At 42.5% G+C, this 25286-nt stretch overlaps 1 protein-coding gene across 5 annotated transcripts in view; it reads right to left on the bottom strand.

Moving 5' to 3' along the window:
- The window catches only part of GRIA4 (glutamate ionotropic receptor AMPA type subunit 4), a 402801-nt gene that overhangs the window by 223531 nt on the left and 153984 nt on the right, over positions 1-25286 (bottom strand). For all 5 annotated transcript variants that reach the window (XM_033949867.1, XM_033949862.1, XM_033949863.1 and 2 more), the window contains exon 3: positions 23764-24003. In XM_033949867.1, the coding sequence (XP_033805758.1) occupies positions 23764-24003 (240 nt within the window). The remainder of the gene's footprint in view (positions 1-23763; positions 24004-25286) is intronic.

The following is a 25286-nucleotide window of genomic DNA, read 5'->3' as shown; positions in this document are numbered from 1 at the left end:
CTCTTAACGCCTGCGTCATTGCGCTCAATGGGCCTCTTAAAGGGAAGCAACCCGCCCATCAACAAATACCTCCAATCCTGGATCTCCCTAAGCAAGAAGATGTGGTCCTCACTAAAACCCAAGCTACAGCATTTTGTGCCACATGTAATACTCCTAAAATATTTTTAGGTAAATCTACTAGAAAACCACTGCAATAGTCAAAATAAGGTGTAATTGATACTCTGAACTTACTAATTGAAAATTACTGTCGATTTAATAATTCTTTTAATTCGCCTCAACAATTTAAAGAAAATCCTTAATGATTTTCTGCATATGGAATTTCAAAGTGAGTGAGAAATCCAGCATAACACCTAAGTTGCAAACTCCATGGGGACTGTCATAATTTTCTTAACTTTAACAAAGCAGGGACTCTCGTCACAGGGCTATCCTGAAAAAGAAGAAAACCTGTGAGCTCCTTTTACAAAGGTGCGCTAGCGTTTTTAGCGCACGCACATGATTAGCGTGCGCTATGGCGCGCGCTAGCTGAAACATTACCGCCTGCTTATAAGGAAGCGGTAGCGGCTAGCGTGCATAGCATTTTAGTGCGCGTTAAAACCGCTAGCGCTCCTTTGTAAAAGGAGCCCTGTGTCTTAGCGACATACAGTTTAAATGATAAGCCTACATCCACTGACCTATTGAAGACAAGTAAAGTCTAAGGCCCAAATTCTGTAACCGGCACCTAATTTGGAGGCACCCAACTAGATAAGCGCCTATCTAAATTGAATAAACAAGCTCAATTAAGCTTTTTAATCAGCAATAATTGAAACTTAGGCGCCTATCAAGAAAGAGCGATGCTGTAACAAGGCACTTCTTAAAAATTTAGGCGGCCTATTAAGTATGTTAGGTGAGGGTGTGTCTTCGTGTTAGGCGCCTTGTTACAGAATCGCTGATCTTAAGCATGCTTAAGCGCTCTCATGGCCGCCTAACTTTTAGTTGCGCCTGGAGCTGGCCTATTTATTGGGCGCCTCCAAAATAAGTTCCGCTCAGCGTGGTTCACTAAACAGCGCCCAATTTTACTTAAATCGCGCTGGGAGGCGCCTAGTTCGGCGCCTAACTTTTGGGCACTTCTTATAGAATTTGCCCGCAGTGCTATTTTAGAAAAGGCACTCAACCCAGAGTTCCTTTTATAGAATAGTACAAGCTGTGGATTTTTCCCCGTTGCCTAATTTTGAGTGCCATTCACTGAATCCGGCCCTTAATGTGGCTGGGTTGAAGGCTCTCCACTGTGAAAAGAGCCATAACTGCACATTGTGCTGAGATAGTTCAGGTCATATGCGCCTATGTAAGATCTTAAGCAGATTGCAAAAATGTTGTTCCAATTATTTACAACTTAGGGAAATGTGTTTTGTTTTGACTGTTTAGACTTGCAGTGTTTAGTTTTGAGTACGTATTGCTAATTTTGGAATTGATGTCAGCACAATCCTCTTTTCTTAAGTTTAGACCAGTGGTTCCCAACCCTCTCCTGGAGGACCACCAGGCCAATTGGGTTTTCAGGCTAGCCCTAATGAATATGCATGAGAGAGATTTGCATATAATGGAAGTGACAAGCATGCAAATCTGCTCCATGCATATTCATTAGGGCTATCCTGAAAACCCAATTGGCCTAGTGGTCCTCCAGGAGAGGGTTGGGAACCACTGGTTTAGACATATGAAACCAATTCTTTTCAAAGCAAGAGTGCCAAAGGAAAGTGGCATGGAGGCTGTTTGATAGATCACCAGGTGCAAAATAATTAAGTCATGGCTCAACAGAAGTCACTTCACAGCTCTTACTATATACCCAGCTCATTGACAGGTCTACGGATGTTTAATATACATATCAGTGAGCAGCAGAACCTATCAAGAGACCTTGAATGAGTCAGACAAGGAAGCTTGTGCAGATGAGGACAGAGGTTGTAGGGATGGGGCAGGGACAGGGACAAAACTCACGAGTACGTGAAGGGATGGAGATAGATCCCTCAGGGATGGAACAAATTTGTCCCTGTGCCGTTCTCTACATGTAAGCATGATAATTTTGGCACCCACAAGTATGGTACGGATATATATTCTTCATACAGGACAATGACCCCCGACGCAAGCATTGTGCTGAAACACAGCAATGTCGAGTACGTCTTTAATAAAGAATTTGCTTCTTGTTTTTTGATGACTCCGCTGTTTGGTTTTCCCTTACATATCCTATGAGGATTTTTCTTTTCCTTCTTATTTCTTTTCTGCTGTATCTCTTCCCTACATGGGTGATACCTGAAAATTTCATTTCAACTCTTTTTAGTTTGCTTTGAAGGATGTAATATTAATTTTCACTTACCTCCCTCTTTTTTTCTTTTACAAAACCATAGCGCAGTTTTTAGCGCCGGCCACTGTGGTAACAGCTCCAATGCTCATAGAATTCCTATGAGCATCGGAGCTGTTACCACCGTGTCCAGTACTAAAAATCGTGCTATGGTTTTGTAAAAGAGGGGGTTATATAGGTTGAGTATAAGGAAATTTATATAAAGCATTTTCTGCTTTTAATGCACCTTGAAAAATGGCTTTGATAAAATTGCATGTGACTATCCATGCATACATATCTTTCTATCAACAAGAACATGGGTTCATCTAAACAATCTCCCTCTAATTATATAAAACCCACCAAAGATTGCATGTACAATTTTGGTTGCATATCCAAATTGCATGAGCAATTTAACTGAAAAACTAGCTAATCAGTACTCATAACTGACAATTTAACAAGCAATTATTGGCATTAATTAGACTCAGTTATGGGTTATGTGCCTAGATTTTATGCATGAATCAGAAAAGGGGCATAGAAATGGGCAGGAAATGGGTGGATCAAGGGCATTCCTTTAGATTACATGCATAATTATAGGTAATATGTAGAAATAAAACAAAAACATAAAGGAAAAGAATAATTAGCCCTTTTTTAATTGGACTAATTGAATGTAGTTTATGATTAGCTTTCAAAGGAAACCACTTCTTCCTCAGATCAGAAATCAGCAAATGTTGGCAAAATCAGTAGATATAAGGGAAACATGAAAGCGTTTCAGTGGTAGTTGGTAAGTAGGAGACAGAAAGGTGACAAAGCAGTTTAGGTTTCTTTGTAGTGGGAAAGAAAGCCAAGGTCCTGGTTGAGTCCGCTACAAAGAAACCTTAACTGCTTTGTCACCTCTCTGTCTTATACTTAACAAAGACCTTGGCTTTCTTTCCCACTACAAAGACATTCAAACTGCTTTGCCACCTCTTTATCTCTTAGGCATCAGTAGGTGCCAATGCTTAAATTAATTTAAAAAACACCACCAGAAACAGCAAAAAAAAATGGCAGTGTTGAAGTACCAACAACACCTACATAAGAGGCAGCTGAAATCGCGGTTAGGTAGCTACTTTAGGTGTGGCATTACGCAGGCTAAAGCAGCTACTTAGCTGCGATTCACACCAAGATAGGTATCTGAAATGTAGGCCTGTAAAATCCTGGCCTATATTTCTGCCACCTATCTTTTGCCGCTAGACCACAGCAGAAAAGGCATAAATTTGAGTGAGAAATCTTGGGCACTACTGGGAACTACTGGGAACTGTGCACAATTGGGAACTTGTGCCCTACTGGGAACTGGGAACAGTTCTCAGAATTTATTTCATCTAAACACAAAGGCTTCCATATTACTTTGCGGAAAATAAGTGCTTATCTGGACATTTCACAGAAATGACCTGCTACGAAATTATACACTCCCCTCCCCCATACACACATACCATGTATATTCTAATTAATTTCAAATAGTAAACAAATCTGCCTCATGCATATTCATTAGGGATATCTTGAAAACCTGACTGGCTGGGGGTCCCCCAGGACAGGTTTAAGAACAACTGATATATATACTACAGACCAAAAATCGACCATGACTACAACTGCTAGACTGCGGACTCACGTGTTGAAAATTCAAAGTAAATATTACAAATTGCCTGGCTCCAAATGTTTTGGCTGTTGTCTGTTCTACTAGAGTGTTATATGGACATGGTGCTGACCTTTTTAAACTGCCCCCCAAATCTGCTGTGATCCTGTGGCTTAGCATTGGCTTTACCATGACAACTCCCCCCCACTGTGTTTCCATTCACTTCAGTGTACCCGTTCATAGCTTTCCTGCAGCAAAACCCCAGGGCGCATGGATTGTTGGCAGTCTAAAGAACCATCAATGAATACACTTGCAAAGTCTCCCTTCTGTATTCACGACAGCTATGAAGATGCATAGACAGATGATGCCTTTTGAAACAGAAGTTTATGTTTCCTAAATAGAAATGCACTTTGAAACAAGCTGGCACGTGTGTACGACGTTCTCCAGGCTAAGCTGGCACTGCCTACCACTTCTGGCAGCGTACAATATGATTCTTTTTGTCTCTTTCCACTGTGCGCTTAATACCGCAGCCAGCACCTGTGGCACATAAAAGGCAATATACAGCAGCTGCGAGACTCAGATGTCAATGCCACAATACATTTCTTTAGCCAAGGCACTTGGATCTATGGCTCGCTTCCTTGTCTGACTCATTCAAGGTCTCTTGATAGGTTCCGCTGCTCACTGATATGTATATTAAACGCCCGTAGACCTGTCACTAAGCTGGGTATATAGTAAGAGCTATGAAGTGACTTCTGTTGAGCCATGGCTTAATTATTTTGCACCTGGTCATCTAGCAAACAGCCTCAGTGCCACTTTCCTTTGGCACTCTTGCTTTGAAAAGAATTGGTTTCATATGTCTAAACTTGAAAAAAAGAAAAGAAAAGAGGATTGTGCAGACACCAATTCTAAAATTAGCAATACATACTCAAGACTAAGCACTGCAAGTCTAAACAGTCAAAACTAAATGTCGAAAAATGTACATCTTGCTGGATTACAGGTCACTCTCCTCAACCAAAAGAGGAAATTTACATCTTAGGACAGAGAATTCCTCTAGTCTCAACCTTTTAAATATTTAGGAGTCACAATTGACTATCAATTTAATTTTGATTGCCAAGTCTCTAATTTCATTAAATCATGTTTTTATACCATGAGAAAGTTATGGTCAATTTTTGGCACATAATTGCATACTCTTATTAATGCTTTATACTGCTCTCCAAATTGGATTATTGTAATATCATATACAGTGGTACCTTGGTTTAAGAGCATAATTCGTTCCAGAAGCATGCTCTTAAACCAAAACACTTATATATCAAAGCAACTTAGAAGATAATGGAAACTTGAACAATTCGTTCCACCAACCCCCCCCCCCTCCCACGAGGCTAACCGGCGCTGCTCCATCACTCCCTGCCCCCCCGCTCTAACTGGCATTGCACCCCCCCCCCGAAACCGGCATCACAACCCTCCCCCCCGCAAGAACCGCAAAGCACCCCCGTGCTGAAAGCGGCATCCGCCCGCCCTTCCTCCCAAGCACGGTCCTTACCCCTTCTGCTCGTTGTAAGGGTGAATGCGAGCTCCCCGCCTCTTGTCTGGGCTGGGCCTTGAGCATCTGCGCATGCTCAAGGCCTTTTGGCTCTCGTTATCTCGGAGATCTTGTTCTCTCTGAGAGAACGAGAGCCAGAAGGCCTTGAGCATGCGCAGATGCTCAAGGCCCAGCCCAGGCAAGAGGCGGGAGCTCACATTCACCCTTACAACGAGCAGAAGGGGTAAGGACCGTGCTTGGGAGGAAGGGCGGGCGGATGCCGCTTTCAGCACGGGGGTGCTTTGCGGTTCTCGCGGGGGGGCGTTTGCGCAGGGGGGGGGGGGTTGCGATGCCGGTTCGGGGGGGTGTGATGCTGGTTAGAGCGGGGGGGGGGGGGGAGGTGCTCGTACACCAGAACATGCTCGGTTTGCGAGGCAAAAGTTAGCTGAGTGTTTTGCTCGTCTTGCAAAACACTCGCAAACCGGGTTACTCGCAAACCGAGGTTCCACTGTACATGGGCATTACAAAAAGTAATCTAAGGAGATTACAAACAATTCAATATACTGCAATTAAAAAACTGGGCTTTAAGAAGAAATTCGACAGGGTTACTCACACCTTTATATCTAAAATTACCTTTCATTACATTTCATTACATTACAATTCATTCTAGGATACAATTCAAAACACTAAGGGGTCCTTTTATCAAGCCGTGCTAGCGGATTTAGCGCGTCCGACATTTCATCACGCGCTAACCCCCCCCCGCGGCCAGCTAAAAATCTAACGCCTGCTCAATGCAGGCGTTAGCGGCTAGCGCGGCAGGCAGTTTAACGCGCGGTATGACGCGCGTTAAACCCCTACCGTAGCTTGATAAAAGGACCACTAACTCTAGTTCATCAGGTCATGTATCATCAGCAACCTGAATATTTCCATTCTTTAATAATATCTTACTCTCCTAACAGAATGTTGAGATCAATGCAGGATTTTAAACTGATACTCCCTTCAGCAAAGAGGACCAATCAGGAAACTACAAGAAACAAAGCCTTTTAATTTCATTGGTCCCCAATTATGGAATCATCTACCACAGGATATTAGATTAGAAGTATCCACAAAGGCATTCAAAACTAGGCTTAAGACTTTCTACTTTAAGGAATCATTTAGAACTGAAAAATTGCGAACCATAGAATCGAGGGTGAAATACTCATGTGGATTAAAAATTGGTTGGCAGATAGGAAACAGAGAGTGGGGGTAAATGGACAATACTCAGACTGGAAAAGCGTCACGAGTGGAGTGCCACAGGGTTTGGTGCTTGGACCCGTGCTCTTCAACATATTTCTAAACGACCTGGAAATTGATATGACGAACGAAGTGATTAAATTTGCGGATGATGCAAAGTTATTCAGAGTAGTGAAGACGCAGAAGGATTGCGAAGACCTGCAATGTGACATAAACACGCTCGAGAAATGGGACGCAACATGGCAAATGAGGTTTAACGTGGATAAATGTAAGGTGATGCATTACGGTAACAAAAATCTTATACACAAATACAGGATGTCTGGTGCAGTGGCGGCTGCGAAAAAGGCAAATAGAATGCTAGGAAGGGAATCACGAGCAGATCGGAGAAGATTATCATGCCCCCACCAGGAATACTGCATCCAGCACTGGTTGCTGTACATGAAGAAGGACATGGTACTGCTCGCAAGGGTCCAGAGAAGAGCGACTAAAATGGTTAAGGGGCTGGAGGAGTTGCTGTACAGTGAGAGATTAGAGAAACTGAGCCTCTTCTCCCTTGGAAAAGAGGAGACTGAGAAGGGACATGATCGAAACATTCAAGATAATGAAGGGAATATACTTAGTAGATAGAGGCAGGTTGTTTACCCTCTCCAAGGTAGAGAGAACGAGAGGGCACTCTCTAAAGCTAAAAGGAGATAGATTCCGCACAAACCGTAAGGAAGTTCTTCTTCACCCAGAGTGGTGGAAAACTGGAACGCTCTTCCAGAGGATGTTATAGGGGAAAACACCCTCCAGGGATTCAAGATAAAGTTAGACAAGTTCCTGCTGAACCAGAACGTACGCAGGTAAGGCTAGTCTCAGTTAGGGCACTGGTCTTTGACCTAAGGGCTGCCGTGTGAGCAGACTGCTGGGCACGATGGACCACTGGTCTGACCGAGCAGCGGCAGTTTTTATGTTCTTATATCCTAATCAGATATGTCCCATATTTATTGTTTGAACTCGATTCAGCGGCATGACTTTTGGGAAGTGTGATGGATAGTGGACATTTGGGTCAGTATAGAAAGCTTTTTTTTTTTAACCTCTTATAACATTATGTTATATGTATCCTATCTCTTTACTTTCCTATCTTTACTGGAGTTCCTTTCATAACATATTTGTATTGTAAACCGCTTAGATCTGTCATATGCTGATGCTGTATAACAAGTTCTAATAAACATAAATACTTTTCCCTAAGTTGTAAATAATTCAAACAACATTTTTGCAATCTGCTTAAGATCTTACATAGGCGCATATGACCTGCGATTTCTCAGAGCAGTTATGGCTCTTTACACAGTGGAGAGCCTTCAACCCAGCCACATTAAGGGCCAGATTCAGTGAATGGCACTCAAAATTAGGCCGCGGGAAAAAAAATCCACAGCTAATACTATTCTATAAAAGGAGCTCTGGGTTGAGTGCCTTTTATAAAATAGCACTTAGGGCTCTTTTTACTAAGCTGCATTAGGGCTTTAACGTGCAGAATAGCGCACGCTATAATGTCACGCGCGCTAGATACTAACACCAGCATTGAGCTGGCGTTAGTTCTAGCCACATAGCGCACCTTAGTAAAACGAGCCCTTAGTGCAAATTCCCATATCCAACTTTCGGCACGAGGACTTATGCTTAGTAAAACCCAGCGATAATTTTTAGCCCATCCTCTCAAAAAAGACATTCATAACAATTCAACAAATGCGGATTAAAATCATCACATTAAAACAGCCTGAAGATTCCAATTTTTCAGATTCCAAGTTAAAATAAATGTTTTTATAATCTTGCGGAATCCCAAGAATTCAACCAATAACCACACAGGAGGAACCTGATTCCACAATTTTGTCATATAATAAGAATAAGCCCGATTTTGAGCAGTCTCTAACTGGAATGATCTGGCTGAAGCCACATAAAGTCATCTCTCACTTTGTTAACGCAAGGAATGTGAAGGAACATAAATTGTCAATTTCTCAGAAATATACCTTGGAACCAGTCCCTGAAATACTTAAATGCCAACATCAACACCTTATAAATACAGCGTTTCATACCTAACTCTGGGTTTACTAAACCATGGAAGAGCTTCTTACTAAGGGCTGGCGAGAGAAATGCTCTGACGCTCATAGGAACTGAATGAGCATCGGAGAATTTACATCGCTGGTCCACGGTAAGAAGCTCTTCTGCAGTTTAGTAAAAGGAGCCCCAAGTTTTTAAGAGTCAGACAGGTAACCCTATAAACAACACATGACAATAATCCATAAGTGATAACACATATATACTTAAAGCAACTGTGCAAAATCAGATTCTGAAAAATACAAACAAATCTTTTGCAATTGGCGCAAAAAGAGGTAGAGACCAACTGGGAAATATGATTGGTTGAAGTAAATCCAGAATCCAGTCCTACATCAGGCCACTACATCATTAGTGGCCTGATGTTTTGCCACTAAATTGGACTGTTCTCAAAAGCGGGAAGACAGGAATGTTGGCAAGTACCACTCTGTATCCATAACAGTTCTGTCATAGATGCATTCAGTTGCAACTTATTCAAAGTCATTCCATTTTTTATCTGAGTTAAACAGGTTTCTTTAACTGACTTTCACGAGCTGATCCAAGCGATATATATAACTGAATATCATTCCATGTCTTAGTGCAGTGTCAACAATTGATCTAACATACAAATTAAAAAGCAATGGTGACCATATAGTGCCTTGTGGAACACTAAACTCAGAAATATTTGAACCAACCTGGACAATCTGTGAACTACAGTATACTCCCAAAAAGATGTAAACCAAAGTAATACAACATCACAAAACCCTATTTTCTTTAACCAAGAAAGGAGAATGGCATGATCAAGAGTATCAAATGCTGTGCTCAAATCCAGTAATACTCGAAAGAACGCCCTTGATCTTCCCTAAACCACACCCTCGTTTTAGAGTCATGCGCTCAAACTCATGCATAACATTTTCAGAAGTGAGCAAACTAAATTGCAGGAGTAAATTCCAGTTAATGCCAATAAACGGCAATTATGAGTTGTTAATTGCCAATCAGCTCCGGTTAGGCTTCTTAAACATCTAAGCTATGCAAGAAAATCAGCTGTGCACACATAAAGTAAGGCGCCATATACAGAACTTGGGGCTAAATTTAATTTTTGTGTGACTATCCCCACGTGATATGTACTGATTACCGTATACACTTGAATATAAACCAAGATTTTGGGGCCAAAAAAATGGCCCAAAATTCGGGGTCTCCATTTATATTTGGGTCACAACTGACCTGCCCCCTCCCGAACCTGTTTGCAGGCCTCTGCTGGGCCTGCCATGAGACTGGTGGTCCATCAGTGGCTGGGACAGGAGAAATACCTCCCGCCTTCCAGCCGATTCTAATTATTTTTATCTTCCTCCCACCTCCTCTGTGTACCTTAAGTATCCCTGGTGGTCCAGCAGTCCATCGTGGCAGAAGCAACCTTCCTTCGCTTCTGCCCGTGCAGGACCACTAGCTAATTGGCTGCCACGAGTTCTTGCAGGACCATGAGAACTTGCAGCAGCCAATTAACTAGCGGCTCTGTGCTAGCAGTTTGTAGCGCGATGAGCCACACTGAATGGCCCGCGCTTCTCCCGATGCTCATATAATTCCTTGCTGCGCTAAAAACTGCTAGCGCGGTTTGATAGAAGAGGTCCTTAGTCTTCCTTCTTGCATCTGGGCTTCCAGATTGGGTTAGAAAACTTGCCTGGGAGGAATGACAGTGAAGTGTGTGTGTTTGTGTGTATGTGTGTGTGTGTTGTAAAACGAGGCCTTTGCACTGCAACCAGTGGCGTAGCGAGAGGATGACAGAGGGGGTGGATCATCCTGGGTGTCATCTTGGTGGAGTCGCCAGCAACTCTCCTCCCACCCACCTCTTCAAAATCTTTGGCAGCAGCCAGCAGCATCTCCTAGCTCAGCTCTCCTTTTGATGTCACTTCCTGGCTGTAGAAGGGGGTCGAGGGGGTTCAGCGCGGCTCCCTGCACTAATAACCGGTATCGCGGTTTAGTAAAAGGGGAGGTCAGTTTAGTAAAAGGGCTTCTTAGCAAGCACTGATTTTAACACTAGTCAGCTAAGTTTAAATGGGGTGATCGTCAGTGAGGACATGAAGGCTGCCAGTCAGGTAGAGCAGGTCTCATCCAAGGCAAGACAGATCCTAGGTTGCATACGCAGGGGTTTCGTCAGCCATAAGCCGGAAGTCATTATGCCATTGTATAGATCCATGGTGAGGCCCCACCTGGAATACTGTGTGCAATTCTGGAGGCCACATTATCGCAAAGATGTGCTGAGATTGGAGTCGGTTCAGAGAATGGCCACCCGGATGGTCTCGGGACTCAAAGATCTCCCATACGAAGAACGGTTAGATAAACTGCAGCTATACTCGCTCGAGGAGCGCAGAGAGAGGGGGGACATGATCGAGACGTTCAAGTATCTCACGGGCCGCATTGAAGCGGAAGAAGATATCTTCTTTTTCAAGGGACCCATGGCAACAAGAGGGCATCCGTGGAAAATCAGAGGCGGGAAACTACAAGGTGACACCAAGAAATTATTTTTCACTGAAAGGGTGGTTGATCGTTGGAATAGTCTTCCACTGCAGGTGATTGAGGCCAGCAGCGTGCCTGATTTTAAGGCCAAATGGGATCGACACGTGGGATCTATTCACTGGGCAAAGGTAGGGGAGGGTCATTAGGGTGGGCAGACTAGATGGGCCGTGGCCCTTATCTGCCATCTATTTCTATGTTTCTAACATCCGTGTGCCTTAATTTATATGGCTCAAATTTATCCACTTAAATTTAAGTGGAGTTTCAAACATTTGTCTGGCTAACTCCAACTCAAAAACAGCTTAAATGAGGATCAACCATCTTTTGAAAATTTGCTACTTCTGCACACCTTATCTGTTGGTGCTCTTCTCAGCACCAGTTCTGGACAATGACAAAAGGGTTTCACTCGCAGCAAAATTTAGGGCACATATTTACTCGAACAATATAAGGAACTGATTAATTTGCATATCATGTTGCTCTGAAAACCAGGCTGATTTGTGACTCATGCATATAGAAATTGAGAACCACTGGTCTATGGCTAATATTCTCTTCATACTTACAATTTAATTGTGTCATTTTTCTTATGCCCTTCCGTACAGATTGCAATTTATAATTCATCCTGATTCTCATTGGCAGAGTCACAAACCACATGAAATTGTAAGCAGCCTTGCGGTGTCACACTGTTTCACACACAGCTGGGTTTTACAAACTACTGTATGATTTATTAAGACTCAATAAATCTTTCATAACATATAAAACTGTAATTTTTCATGTTTGACAGCTCAGGAGAAGGGAATGAGAGGGCAGAGATGGGGAAAATCCAAAATAAAGGTAAAATCACTTGTTAAAAGTTTTATAAATAACAATAAGAGCTAAAAAAAAAAATTTACTTTAGAAGATAAGAAAAGGAAAACATGGGAAATCTATTTAAAATGAAATCTATTTGTATTATATTATATTTAATTGTTTTTCCTTCAATAAAATGTTATAAATTAAATATTTTTCTACAGGTAAGTTTTAGGGTTTTTTTCAATTAAAGAGGAACATGGAGGCTATTTTCAAACTCTGCATTGGGATAAAGACTGCATGTACCGTCCGCCTTTCAGCTAATTTTAACAAGAATAGTAACCAGTAAGGGAGTAATTTTACAAAAGCATTTTCTTGTCTCTAAGACACTGTACATAAAATGATGCGTTATAAATGCACCACTCCCCTATCATTGCATACACAATGACCAGAATGCGTGTGCTTTTATGTGACTTGAGTAAAGGCATATTTGGGGAAAGGTTTTGGGTGGAGCCCGGGCAGAACTGCAGTTTATACATTGTAATGGGAACGGTGAGAAGCACTGCACTGGAATGCCTGTTCCTTTTAATCACCAGTTGAATCTTTTCCAGAGTTCATTCCATAGAAATACAATGAGCCAGTCCAGGTTTTCCAGTTAACCAAAATAAATGCTTTTTTTATTGTTTTCTTCACGCAGCTTCGTCAGGGTCAGAAACAAAGTATGGAGGTTACAAATAACACCACCAGTCTCAAAGCCAAGCAAAACAGTATCTGAAGTATATGCTTCTTAACAGCAAAACTAAACAGTTTCCAGTTGAGTCTTCCTTTCTATTCCCCAACTAGGGTCTAAAATTCCACGTTTAAATTTCATCCAGGATGTCTAATAAAACATTTGATTATCCCTACAGGACGACAATGTACAGGTCGGCCACATCCCACCCTGAACATTCCTCCAGATATGCCCCTTTCAGCTCTGGGTGCACAGTGGCATTCAGAGGCATAAGAAGTCCCGCTACAGGTTCATAGACAACTCGGCGAAAGACAAAGGCGCGCGCCGAAAAAAATTACAGTTTTTAGGGTCTCCGACGGGGGTTTTTGTTGGGGAGCCCCCCCCCCAGTTTACTTAATAGAGATCGCGCCGGCGTTGTGGGGGGTTTGGGGGGTTGTAACCCTCCACATTTTACTGTAAACTTAACTTTTTCCCTAAAAACAGGGAAAAAGTGAAGTTTTGAGTAAAATGTGGAGGATTACAACCCCCCACAACGCCGCTACATGTCCAGAAAGTCGGTTTGGTTATCAGCACTTGGACAACCAGCTTATTAGGATGTTAAAGTTCTGACTTGAACGGGTTTTTTAGACATTTTAAAGTTTTGATTATGGGAGTTCTTATCCATTACAAAAAAAAAAAAAATCCCACAAACCAAACTTTTCAAAGGCCAAACTCCCCCCCCAACACACTTAATTTTATAAAAGACTTTTTCCATACTTTAAGACAATACCACCACTGGAACATCTTTAGTTTGTACATAATGAATTAATTCAATCAGTCTTCTGACATTATTACAGCCATATCTACTTCTTATTAAGTGAGTTTGATCAGGATGTATTAAACATAGAAACATGATGGCAGATAAAGGCCAAATGGCCAATCTGCAGCATCCACTATCTCCTCTACTCCCTATTGGCTATGGCTCATAACACTTGCATTGTGATGTCATAGATCTTTCTGATTATAGAAACAGAGAAACTTGATGGCAGATAAAGGCCAAATGGTCCATCCAGTCTGTCCATCCGCAGTAACCATTATCTCTTCCTCTTTCTAATAGATCCCACGTGCCTATCCCAGGCTTCCTTGAATTCAAACACAGTCTCTGTCTCCAACACCTCTTCCAGGAGACTGTTCCACGCATCTACCACCCTTTCTGTATAAAAGTATTTCCTTAGATTACTCCTGAGCTTATCACCTCTTAACTTCATCCTATGCATTTATAACGCATCATTTTATGTACAGTGTCTTAGAGACAAGAAAATGCTTTTGTAAAATTACTCCCTTACTGGTTACTATTCTTGTTAAAATTAGCTGAAAGGTGGACGGTACATGCAGTCTTTATCCCAATGCAGAGTTTGAAAATAGCCTCCATGTTCCTCTTTAATTGAAAAAAACCCTAAAACTTACCTGTAGAAAAATATTTAATTTATAACATTTTATTGAAGGAAAAACAATTAAATATAATATAATACAAATAGATTTCATTTTAAATAGATTTCTCATGTTTTCCTTTTCTTATTCCAGAGCTTCCTTTTAAATGAAAGAGACTTGACTCATGTGCATTTACATCACTTATTTAAACGTCTCTATCATATCTCCCCTCTCTCGCCTTTCATCCAAAGTATACAGATTGAGATCTTTAAGTCTGACCCTATAAGCCTTATGACAAAGACCATGCACCATTTTAGCAACCTTCTTCTGGACTAAATCCATCCTTTTTATATATTTTTGAAGGTGCGGACTCCAGTATTGTATACCATATTCTAAATGAGGTCTCACCAAAGTCTTATATAGGGGCATTAACACCTCCTTTTTCCTATTGGCCATACCTCTCCCTATGTACCCTAGCATCCTTCTATCTTTTGCCAGAGGATGTGGTAAGAGCGGCTAGCATAGCTGGTTTTAAGAAAGGTTTGGACAAGTTCCTGGAGGAAAAGTCCATAGTCTGTTATTGAGAAAAACACTGGGGAAGCCACTGCTTGCCCTGTATTGGTAGCATGGAATATTGCTACACCTTGGGTTTTGGCCAGGTACTAGTGATCTGGATTGGCCACCGTGAGAATGGGCTACTGGGCTTGATGGACCATGGGTCTGACCCAGTAAGGCTATTCTTATGTTCTTATGTTACATCAATTGATACATCAATATTAGATAAATATAATGAGGAATAAAACTGGTAAATTATTCAGCCATTTGTTTAGTTATATAATATGCCACCTTTATTGTCTTTTAATGTGACAATTTTTTTGTTTCACCCTGGTTTTATTCAACTGCCATATTAAAAGTTTAGTAGATTTATTCTCAAACTCATATAAGTATCATCCGGTCAAGTTCAGATAAGAAGCTCTGGGACACGTCAGAGTATGGGTTTAAAAAAGGTTTGGACAAGTTCCCGGAGGAAAAGTTCATAGTCTGCTATTGAGATAGGCATTTAGGAAGCCACTGCTTTCCCTGGGATGCCGCTACTATTTAGGTTTCTGCTAGGTACTTGTTACCTGGATTGGCCACTGTTTGAAATGGGATATTAGATTAGAAGGACCATTGGTCTGAACCAGTATGGCTATCCATATATCTAATCTAAACTAATCTAATCTAATCAGTAGTCTTATATTCCACTTTTTTCTGTTCAGATTCAGAGCGGATTACAACAAGAATAACCCTACATTAAGGGGTCCTTTTATCAAGCTGCGGTAGGGTTTAACGCGCGTAATACCGCCTGCTGTGCTAGCCGCTAACGCCTGCATTGAGCAGGCGTTAGTTTTTTAGTTAGCTGCAGGGGTTAGCGCGTGATGAAATGTCCAACGTGCTAACCCCTAAGGGGAGCACATATACTTAAAAATTATCACACAAAGAGATCAAGTATGAATAATAACATTTATCAGAAAAGTAGGTCTTCAAAACTTTATGAAAAATAATATATGAATTCAGGCTTCTTATTTCTAAAGGAAGACTGTTCCACATCTGAACTGCCGGATACGAAAATGATCATACCAGTTTAATCTTCCTAATTACTCTAAAAACAGTTGGAAACCGAAGTTTAAAGCTACAGTTACTCCGTGCAATAATAAAATTAGCTGGAATACATAAAAGAGATATTAATTGTTTTGGAGCATTACCATATAAAGCCTTATATACTAGACATGATATCTTAAACTTAATCCTGTATTTAATTGGGAGCAAGTGCAATTTGCACAAAGTCCTTTCAAATTTTCTAACTGAAAAGATTAGTCTAGCAGCTGCATTTTTGAAACAACTGTAATCTAGTAAGAACCTTTTCAGATGCTCCACATTAATAGAATTACAGTAATCCAAATATGGCAATAATAGAAAGATTTTATAACTCTCAGTTGTCCAAGACAGAAAAATAATTTTTTGAGAGCATTCTCATAGGATGATTTAATTCTAAATCATAATCTAGGATTGCACCTAAGATTCTAAATGCATTACACTTCCCCCTTCCTATTCTCGGTTTCGATGTTCGCGGTTTTGATTATTCGTGATTTTTTTTTCCCAGGCCCGAGAATCGCTCATTGGCAGTCCGCATCGGAAAAAAACAGCCCCGGGACTTGGATCGGAGGGGGGTGATTGGAGGAGAAGGCAATCGGAGGCGAAGGAAGCAAGCAGCCGCCCCAGGAGCACGGACCTTACCTAGTGGTCTAGTGGTGACGTGGGGCAGGAGCGATCTTCCTACACTCCTGCCCCGTGCGGAGCTGTGCTGTGAGTTCCTGTGGTCTCATGAGATTACAATGGGAGTTCCTGTTGTAGTCTCGTGAGATCACGGGATCTCACAGCATGGGGCAAGAGTGTAGGAAGATCGCTCTTGCCCCACGTCACTGCTAGCCCAAAAGTTATTCGCAAATTTTCCCTATTCGCGGACCAGCTCTGCCCCTAACCCTCACAAATAGGGAGGGAGAAGTGTATTTATTCTCAAAACTTCACCAGATCTTAACTTTACTTCTTTCATAATTTCCAAAACCAATAAGTTTTGTCTTCACTTCATTCGATTGTAATTTTATGATCAAACAATTTTTTACTGATGCAAGTCAAAAGTGAATCCAATAAATAAGTGCAAGCGCCATCGGCAAAATGCAGAGATGGAGATGATACAAAGAACAACTACAGGACAGCACCAAGTTTTCCAACGATAACAAAAGAAGACATAACAATTTTTTTTCCAAACCCAATCACTAACTTTGCCTATACCTTGACGGATATAGTCAGGAACACTTATAGTCGCTTCCATAAGTGGACAAGGTAGAAATATGTCATCTTGTATATATTGTGTAGCCTAAATATGAAAAGATTTTTTTTTCTAATTCACTCATATATATGTTAAATAAGGAATGTGATAAGAGTGATCCTTGAGGCACAACTCATCTCGCTTTCCATATTTCAGATAATTCAATGCCTCTTGCTACTTGATATGTTCTTCCTTCTTTTTTTTTTCTTTTTATAAATCTTTATTGATTTTCAAGTAGTAACAAAGCATTACATATGAAGCTGAACATATAACAAATCAAGAAAAGCACTTTGAACTTACATATAATAAAAATGCAATTCTTCTTCCAATAACCCATTCTTATTTAAAATAATCTGCAAGATTCATCACTGGTTAAGCAATTTTCTTCACTGTTAGCAAATGGCTTTGCAAATGCAAAGTAAAGTGTGTGAAATGAAAAAATAGCAATCATTAAAATCATATGTCATTACATATTGATATTTGGGGTTTTTTCCCCAATGTAACGAGAATTCATGAGGCAGTTCCCAATTAGTACATAATCTTTAGTTTTAGACTGTTTATACGAAACTACTTTAAAATTGAAGTGTTTGTCAGTTAATTAAGAAATTTATGTTCATTTTGAGGGTAATTCTTTAACAGGAGGCCTAGGATAAGAGGGTGGAAAGGCATTTATTTTAAGCCTATTCTATATGGAAAAAGGAAGTGGCTATTTTCTTTCTAGAATACAAGCTTAAGGGACAGAAAAAGTGCTTACATTTAAGTATGATCACTTACATCAGCCCTATATTTGGTGTACATTCCCACACCCAAATGTTAGCTAGAACATGAATACCGTATTTTCACTCATATAACGCACGCGTTATACACGGTTTTTACAAACCGCGCATAACCTTGCGCGTTATACGCGTGAGCGCATTGTACAAAATTTTTTTTACATAGTTCCCCCCCCCCCCCCGAAGCCCGATTCATCACCCGGAAGGAGCGCTCGCACTCCCACCCCGAAGGAGCGCTCGCACCCCCACCCGAAGGACCGCTCACACCCCCACAGCCTCCCCCCCTCCCCCATGGAGAAGCTGTCTACCTTGTTTCCGGATGCCAGCCCAGCTGCTTCCTCTGCCGGCGGTCCTGCCCCTTCTCAGAGCCCTGTGCTGCGCTGCTTCCTCTTCAGGCGGTCCCGCCCTTTCTCTGATGTCAGAGAAAGGGCGGGACCGCCGGAAGAGGAAGCAGCGCAGCAGGGCTCAGAGAAGGGGCGGGACCGCCGGCAAAGGATACAGCTGGGCTCGCTGGCATCCGGAAACAAGGTAGACAGCTTCTCCATGGGGGAGGGGGGGGAGGCTGTGGGGTGCGAGCGGTCCTTCGGGTGGGGGTGCGAGCGGTCCTTCGGGGTGGGAGTGCGAGCACTCCTTCGGGGTGGGGGTGCAAGCGGTCCTTCGGGGTGGGGGTGCAAGCGTTCCTTCCAGATGATGAATCGTGCGTCGGGGGGGGCATCAGGCTTTCAGGATGGGGACAGGACTTCAAGGGGGGACAGGACTTAAATGGGGACAGGCAGACCTTCAAGGGGGGACAGGACTTAAAGGGGGACAGGCAGACCTTCAAGGGGGGACAGGACTTCAAGGGGAACAGGCAGACCTTCAAGGGGGGACAGGACTTCAAGGGGGGACAGGCAGACCTTCAAAGGGGGACAGGACTTCAAGGGGGTCAGGCAGACCTTCAAGGGGGGACAGGACTTCAAGGGGGACAGGCAGACCTTCAAGGGGGGACAGGACTTCAAGGGGAACAGGCAGACCTTCAAGGGGGGACAGGACTTCAAGGGGGGACAGGACTTCAAGGGGGGACAGGACTTCAAGGGGGACAGGCAGACCTTCAAGGGGGGACAGAACTTCAAGGGGGGACAGGCAGACCTTCAAGGGAGGACAGGACTTCAAGGGGGGACAGGACTTCAAGGGGGGACAGGACTTCAAGGGGGACAGGCAGACCTTCAAGCAGGGACCAGAGGAGACTCGGGGCAGGGCTGGAAACGAGCAGTCGGGACCAGAGGAGACTCGGGGCAGGGCTGGAAACGAGCAGGCGGGACCAAAGGAGACTCGGGGCAGGGCTGGAAACGAGCAGGCGGGACCAGAGGAGACTCGGGGCAGGGCTGGAAAGAGCAGGCGGGACCAAAGGAGACTCGGGGCAGGGCTGGATACGAGCAGGCGGGATAAAGGAGACTCAGGGCAGGGCTGGAAACGAGCAGGCGGGACCAGAGGAGACTCGGGGCAGGGCTGGAAACGAGCAGTCGGGACCAGAGGAGACTCGGGGCAGGGCTGGAAACGAGCAGGCGGGACCAGAGGAGACTTGGGGCGGGCAAAAGGAGAGTCAGCGGCGACGGGAGAGTCGGGGCGGCATGCGCGGTATACGGGTGTGCGCGGTATATAAAAATTTCTGTACATAAATTTGTGTTTTCCGCGCGCTATACCCGTGTGCGCGTTTTACACGGGTGCGCGTTATCTACGTGAAAATACGGTAAATGATAGGCTGCTATAATTTACATGCATATTTATATTTACCACCCAAATTCCGCCCATGTGCATGCCTACTGGCAAAATACACATCATCAAATCATGGCATGCACTTTTATGCTAGTTGGAATTTTATAAGACACAATTTATGCATGCACGTGGCCACGTACATGCGCAACTGACTAGATTATGGCTATTTACATGCGTTCTTGCAGCTTCTTATGGAATGACCCCCCTATGTATCAAGACACAGCATTTGCAGTTCACAATTCAAATTTAATGTACCGCAAAATCATTACAGCTAAGCAGTTAAGAACATAAGAATAGCCTTATTGAGTCAGACCAACAGTCCATCAAGCCCATTCTCACAGTAGCCAAGCTAGGTCATGAGGGGCATCCAATAATTTATCTACCTAAGTATGAACGAAAGTAGCAACAAAAAGTAAATTTGATCGCGTCTCACCGCTCCTTTTCAAGCTTCACTGGCTTCTGATAATTTCCAGAGTCCACTTCAAATGCATCTGCCTAACTTTCAAGATCCTCCACGGCATCCTTCCTCCATTAATTCCTCTTTCTTGGAACTCCTCAAATCTTAATACCACCAGACCTACCCAAAAATCGAAATTATCCTTCCCCTCATTAAAAGGCTTTTCCCACCCAGGAAAACTGGGGACTTCCCTCCCCTTCAGATTCACCGAGTTCTGGAACAACCTTACCTCCCCTCTTCGGAACCTGAGTTCTCTCCAACCCTTCTGTAAACATCTGAAAACCTGGCTTTTCTCAAAAATCTAACACTCCCTCCTCATCTGACATCCTAGCCCTCTAACATTCTTCTTTCCTCCGATCTTCATCTAGCCCTTCCTTGGAGTTTCTTTCTCACCACAATTCCTGTAAACCGTGCCGAGCTCCACGACTATGGAGATGGTGAGATATACAAATCTAAGGTTTAGTTTAGTTTAAGTGTATTGAAACAAGTCTGTGCATGTTGTGACATGTCTCAAGGTTACTCATGCACAGCTGTAGTTCAGTGCAAGTCTAGCATTTCAAGAGACAGAATGTCAGGAGAGTCCTTATGCGAATCAAGTGTGAAACTGCTAGATTTGGAGCACCATTCTGTCTCAAAAGAAGGGATAAAGCCAAAGGAGAGATCAATGAACGCATAACTACAGTTTATGGTGAGTCTGCACCATCATCCTACAAAGTAAAATTTTGGAGCAAGCAGTTTAAGTGGGGTAGAGAGTCCATTGAAGATGACCATCACACTGGACAGCCTGTGGAAGCAAGAAAGTTGAGGATTTAATTTTGTCAGACAGATGAAATAAGGTTTCCCAAATAGCTGAAGAAATGGGCATCTCAGCAGGTACAGTTTGGAAAATAATTCATGAAATATTGGGCATGTCCAAGGTTAGTGCAAGATGGGTTCCAAGAATGCTGATACCATGTCAGAAGGTCACATGTCAGAAGAACTTGGAGATACTCCATGAAGATCAAGTGAATTTTTTTTCATCATTTGGTGACAGGAGATGAGAATTGTGTCTGTCACAGAGATCCTGAGTCCAAAATGGAGTCAATGCAATAGAAGCACAAGTCATTCCCCACCCCAAAAATGTTCAAGACAGAAACATCTGCAGGCAAAGTCATGACAACTGTCTTCGGGATGATGAAGGACTTTTGCTTCTGGAGTTCATGCCACACAAGATAACCATAACTGGAGAGAGTTACTCCAGCATAATGATTGCTTTGCGGGAGTCAATCAAGGAGAAAAGACGAGGAAAACTCAAAGAGGGCGTGCTGCTTCTTCATGACAATGCGCTGGTGCACATGTCACGACAATCACAGGTGCCGAGATTGTGGATTTCAGCAGCTGAACCATCCACCCTATAGTCTTGACCTGGCTCCCTTAGATTATTTCTTGTTCTGAGTTTTGAAGAAATCTCTCCGTGGACAGCGTTTTTCAAGTGATAAAGATGTCAAGGAACCTGTGATGTCCTGGTTTGAAGTTCAAACAGAAGAATTCTTTTCAAAGGGGTTAAAGTTATTGCAGGAAAACTGGATGAAGTGTATGGAGCTACCAATTAAAAAAAAGGAAAAAACACCTCTTTTCTGTCCTACTGAGGTAGATAAATTATTGAATGCCCCTTGAAAAATAAAATAGCAGAAAAAGAAATTGCAAGTAAAGGGTAGCCTAGGTTACAGAGTTACATACTAAGTCCCATATCTACTGCTTAATACACTTTTAATGGGCTTTTCAATGTCTTTTAATGTTATACCATATAAGCAAAAACATTTCTCTCTCACATTACTTTTCAGTTACCATGTTTATCTAGCAGAAAACCAATGACAGTTTGGGAAATGGCATTAAAGAGGATCTTGGAGTTTTGTTGTTCTTTTAAGGAAGAAAAGTTACTGACTTAGAAACCCTTTTACTAAAATGAACCACTAGTGCATGTTGTTAACACTGGCATGACACGTGGAGGGGAATAAACGAAAGAAACGTCTAAGTCTGTTTTGGGCCTAAGTTGCTAGTCGCCCAAAGTTGGCAGTGTCTAAAGTCCATTCTCGAAAAATACATCCAAAATATTTTGTTTTTTTCGAGAGTCGTCTAACTGTACGTCCAGCTGTTTGTCCAGACCGCTAAGTCGTCTATCTTTATACCCCATTCTCGTCCAAAAATTTGTCCTAGAAAAGGACTTTTTCGACGTGGGAGGGGCCAGCAAAGTAATGGACTGGACACCTAGATATGGCAACAGAGTAGTAGGGCACCTTACAGGGCACTGCTGCGAACCTCACAAAAAGGGTGCCACATAAACATCTCACTATAACTCTCTTATAGGCCACGGTGAGCTCCCCAAAACACCCCCAAAACCTGCTAGACCCACCTGTCTACCACCCCAATAGTCCTCACGGCTGCAGGTGGCACCTATATGGCAGTACAGTAGGGTTGGGGAGTGCACATATTCCACCATAAATGCAGAGGATAGAGTGGCTTATGGGCCTGGGTCCTCCACTCTATGGTTCACTAGCCCACCACCCACACTATTTAAGCCACCTCTGTGCTGCTCTACTAGGCTTTGCTATGCCAGGTGCTGATGTTCTTAAGGCAGGTATATACATTTTTATTCTGATTTTTATGGTATTGTGGGGGGGGGGGGGGGAGGTCAGTGATTAATGGGAGAGTGTGTGGGAGTCTGTACTTTTTGTCTGCAGTGCTTATCTGGTCACTTAGGATACCTTTTTGGCACTTAGACCTGATTCTACATGGCCTAAGTCACAATGTACAAGTTCCATACAGGCAGCCTTGTTAAACTTTTGGTTATACTTGCAGTAGGACTAAGTTTAGATCAGCCCACATCCCACCCAAATCCTTTCCTCCCCACTCCTCCTAAAACACCCCTTTTAGCTCTGGTCGTACAGCAACACTGAAAAGGCCTAAGTCATTTTTAAATATGTCTAAAACCCGGTTTGATTATCGGTATTTGGACGACTTGTCTTACTGATCGTCCAAGTGCCAATTTAGGCCAGTTTTTAGACGTATTTCCGTTTCGATTATGAGCCTCATAGAGACTTATGTATTAATCCACAAAAAATGTTACTACTTCAAATCATTCTTGGTTAACTACTATAAATTAAACTCATCAGCACCATGTGATGCATTTTACAGTTTTTAGACAATATAAAAACTAAGCTTAATAAAATATTTTTAAAAACTTAGTCCGATCAGATTGATTTGAAGCTTTTGTTTCTTCCATGAATCTATAAATTTAGGGTTACCAGACGTCTGGGTGCTCTGACAGACTTTCCAAAATCCGTCAGTTTGTCCAGGTTTTGGAAAGTCTCGGGCTCCGGCCGCGTCTGGGGGGCTTCTGAGCATGTACAGATGCCATCACAAGCATCCGCGTATGCTCAGTGGCCCTCCAGATGCAGCCCAGAGGTCTGGAAAGAAGAGATGAGGGCTTGTGGGGATGGGACTTGGGGGTGCAATGGGGTAGGGTTGGAGGTTGAACAAGGCAGGGCCGGGGCAGAATGGGGCGGGACCATGCATCTGGGATTTTTCAGATCTAAATATGGTAACCCTATATAAATTATATATCTTGACCTCAAAAATGATCAACATACCCAGAAATATTTTAATATCCTAATCTTAAATTACATTGGAAGCGTGGAGTTAATTGCATGTTAGTATAATTTGACATTTGAATTATGATAGAGATGTTTTTATCACTTACCCCTGTCTGTGTCATATAGGAAGACATAATGATTCCATCCATAATGGTCCAGTAAACTCAAGAGCGCTCCTCGCAGAGACGGCCTCAGTTGCAACACAAACTGGCTCTCACCCTCCGTGGGGAAACTTGGGGTGATGAGGGAGATGTGCAAGGCGCTGCAGAATGAGGTCAAAGTATGTACCGATCTCTTATCATACAGTCCAAAAATGGCGAATACTCCTCTAGAATACTGGGAACAAACTGAAACACAGCAAAAAACACAATCCAGCTGTTAATCACAGCCTATGAAGAAATAAAAGTGAAAACAAAATTACATTTTATCTATTTATTTATTTATAGATTTCTAACTTACTTAAACCTAAGTGGTTTACAAAGGTTACAAAATACAAACATAATTATCATATAATATACGAAACATACAAATAAACAAAACAAACTCATCTAAAATGTGCATAATTAGTATCCCATCCTACTCAATTAAAAAGCCTCCAAAAACAAAGTTGTTTTTACATTTCTGGATATTAGAAAGTAACCTCAGTGGTTCTGTCAAATTCTTGGTTGGATCATAGACAGTTTGAAACAACACTTATATCTTACACTACCGCTTCATCTCCTTCACACCTTCACTCATCCACCAAATTTGCAAAACAGTACAGTACTCTCCTGAAATTTGTGGGGGTTCCATTCCAGGAAGCCCCACGAATTTTTGAAAAACTGCAAATATGGTTTTTCACCTGTCAAAAGGCAGGGGAGGCAGGAGAGGGCAGCTGGAGCGCCGGTGGGTGAAGAAAATCACTTGTGGTCTGCTCTGACCGCCTCTTCCTGTAGTAAAGTCAGGCTACACCAATCAGGAGCTGCTTTGACACACAGCTCCTGATTGGTGTAACCCGACTTTATTCCAGGAAGAGGCAGTCAGAGCAGACCGTGAATCCGTGAACCGCGAATTTGCAGGGGAACACTGTATAAGGAGAATTCCTAATTAAAATATTTAAAACCAAATGTAGCAGTGGAGAAATATTGTACACCACGGGTATGGAGAGAGTGGCACATATATTTTACATGACTGCCAGGATTAGATAGGACAGTTTTAAAATCATCTGTGTTGTGCATTTTCTTACAGGTTGCTGTTTGCAGTCTCTAGGCCAGTATATCACAAACTGTGTGTCGCGGCACACTAGTGTGCCACACAAGATTTCAGGTGTGCCGTGAGATGCCAGGGAGGAGGAGAGGTGCCCGCATCGGCTGACTACCTACATAGTTCAGTGCCTTTCTATATGTACAACCATTTCAATGCTCTTAAAATGAAGATTTGGTGACAGAAAGCTGTAAAAACCTTAATTATCACTGGAGTGGGAAAGAATTAGAGACAATTTTAGAAGAAAGATGGTGCAAAGTGAAGTTTCTGCCTGATGATGGAGAGCTGAAAAACCAGGGGATAATTTTAGAAGGTATTTCTCTGGATAAACAAAGTTGTATGGTCAGAAATAGGCTTTCGTAGAACTGTCTGGCGTAAGCATGAATAC

This window comes from Geotrypetes seraphini, chromosome 6 (genome assembly GCF_902459505.1).
Source record: "Geotrypetes seraphini chromosome 6, aGeoSer1.1, whole genome shotgun sequence".
Lineage (NCBI taxonomy): Eukaryota > Metazoa > Chordata > Amphibia > Gymnophiona > Dermophiidae > Geotrypetes > Geotrypetes seraphini.
Note: the sequence above shows the minus strand (reverse complement) of the source record. Positions and strands in the feature narration are given on the sequence as shown.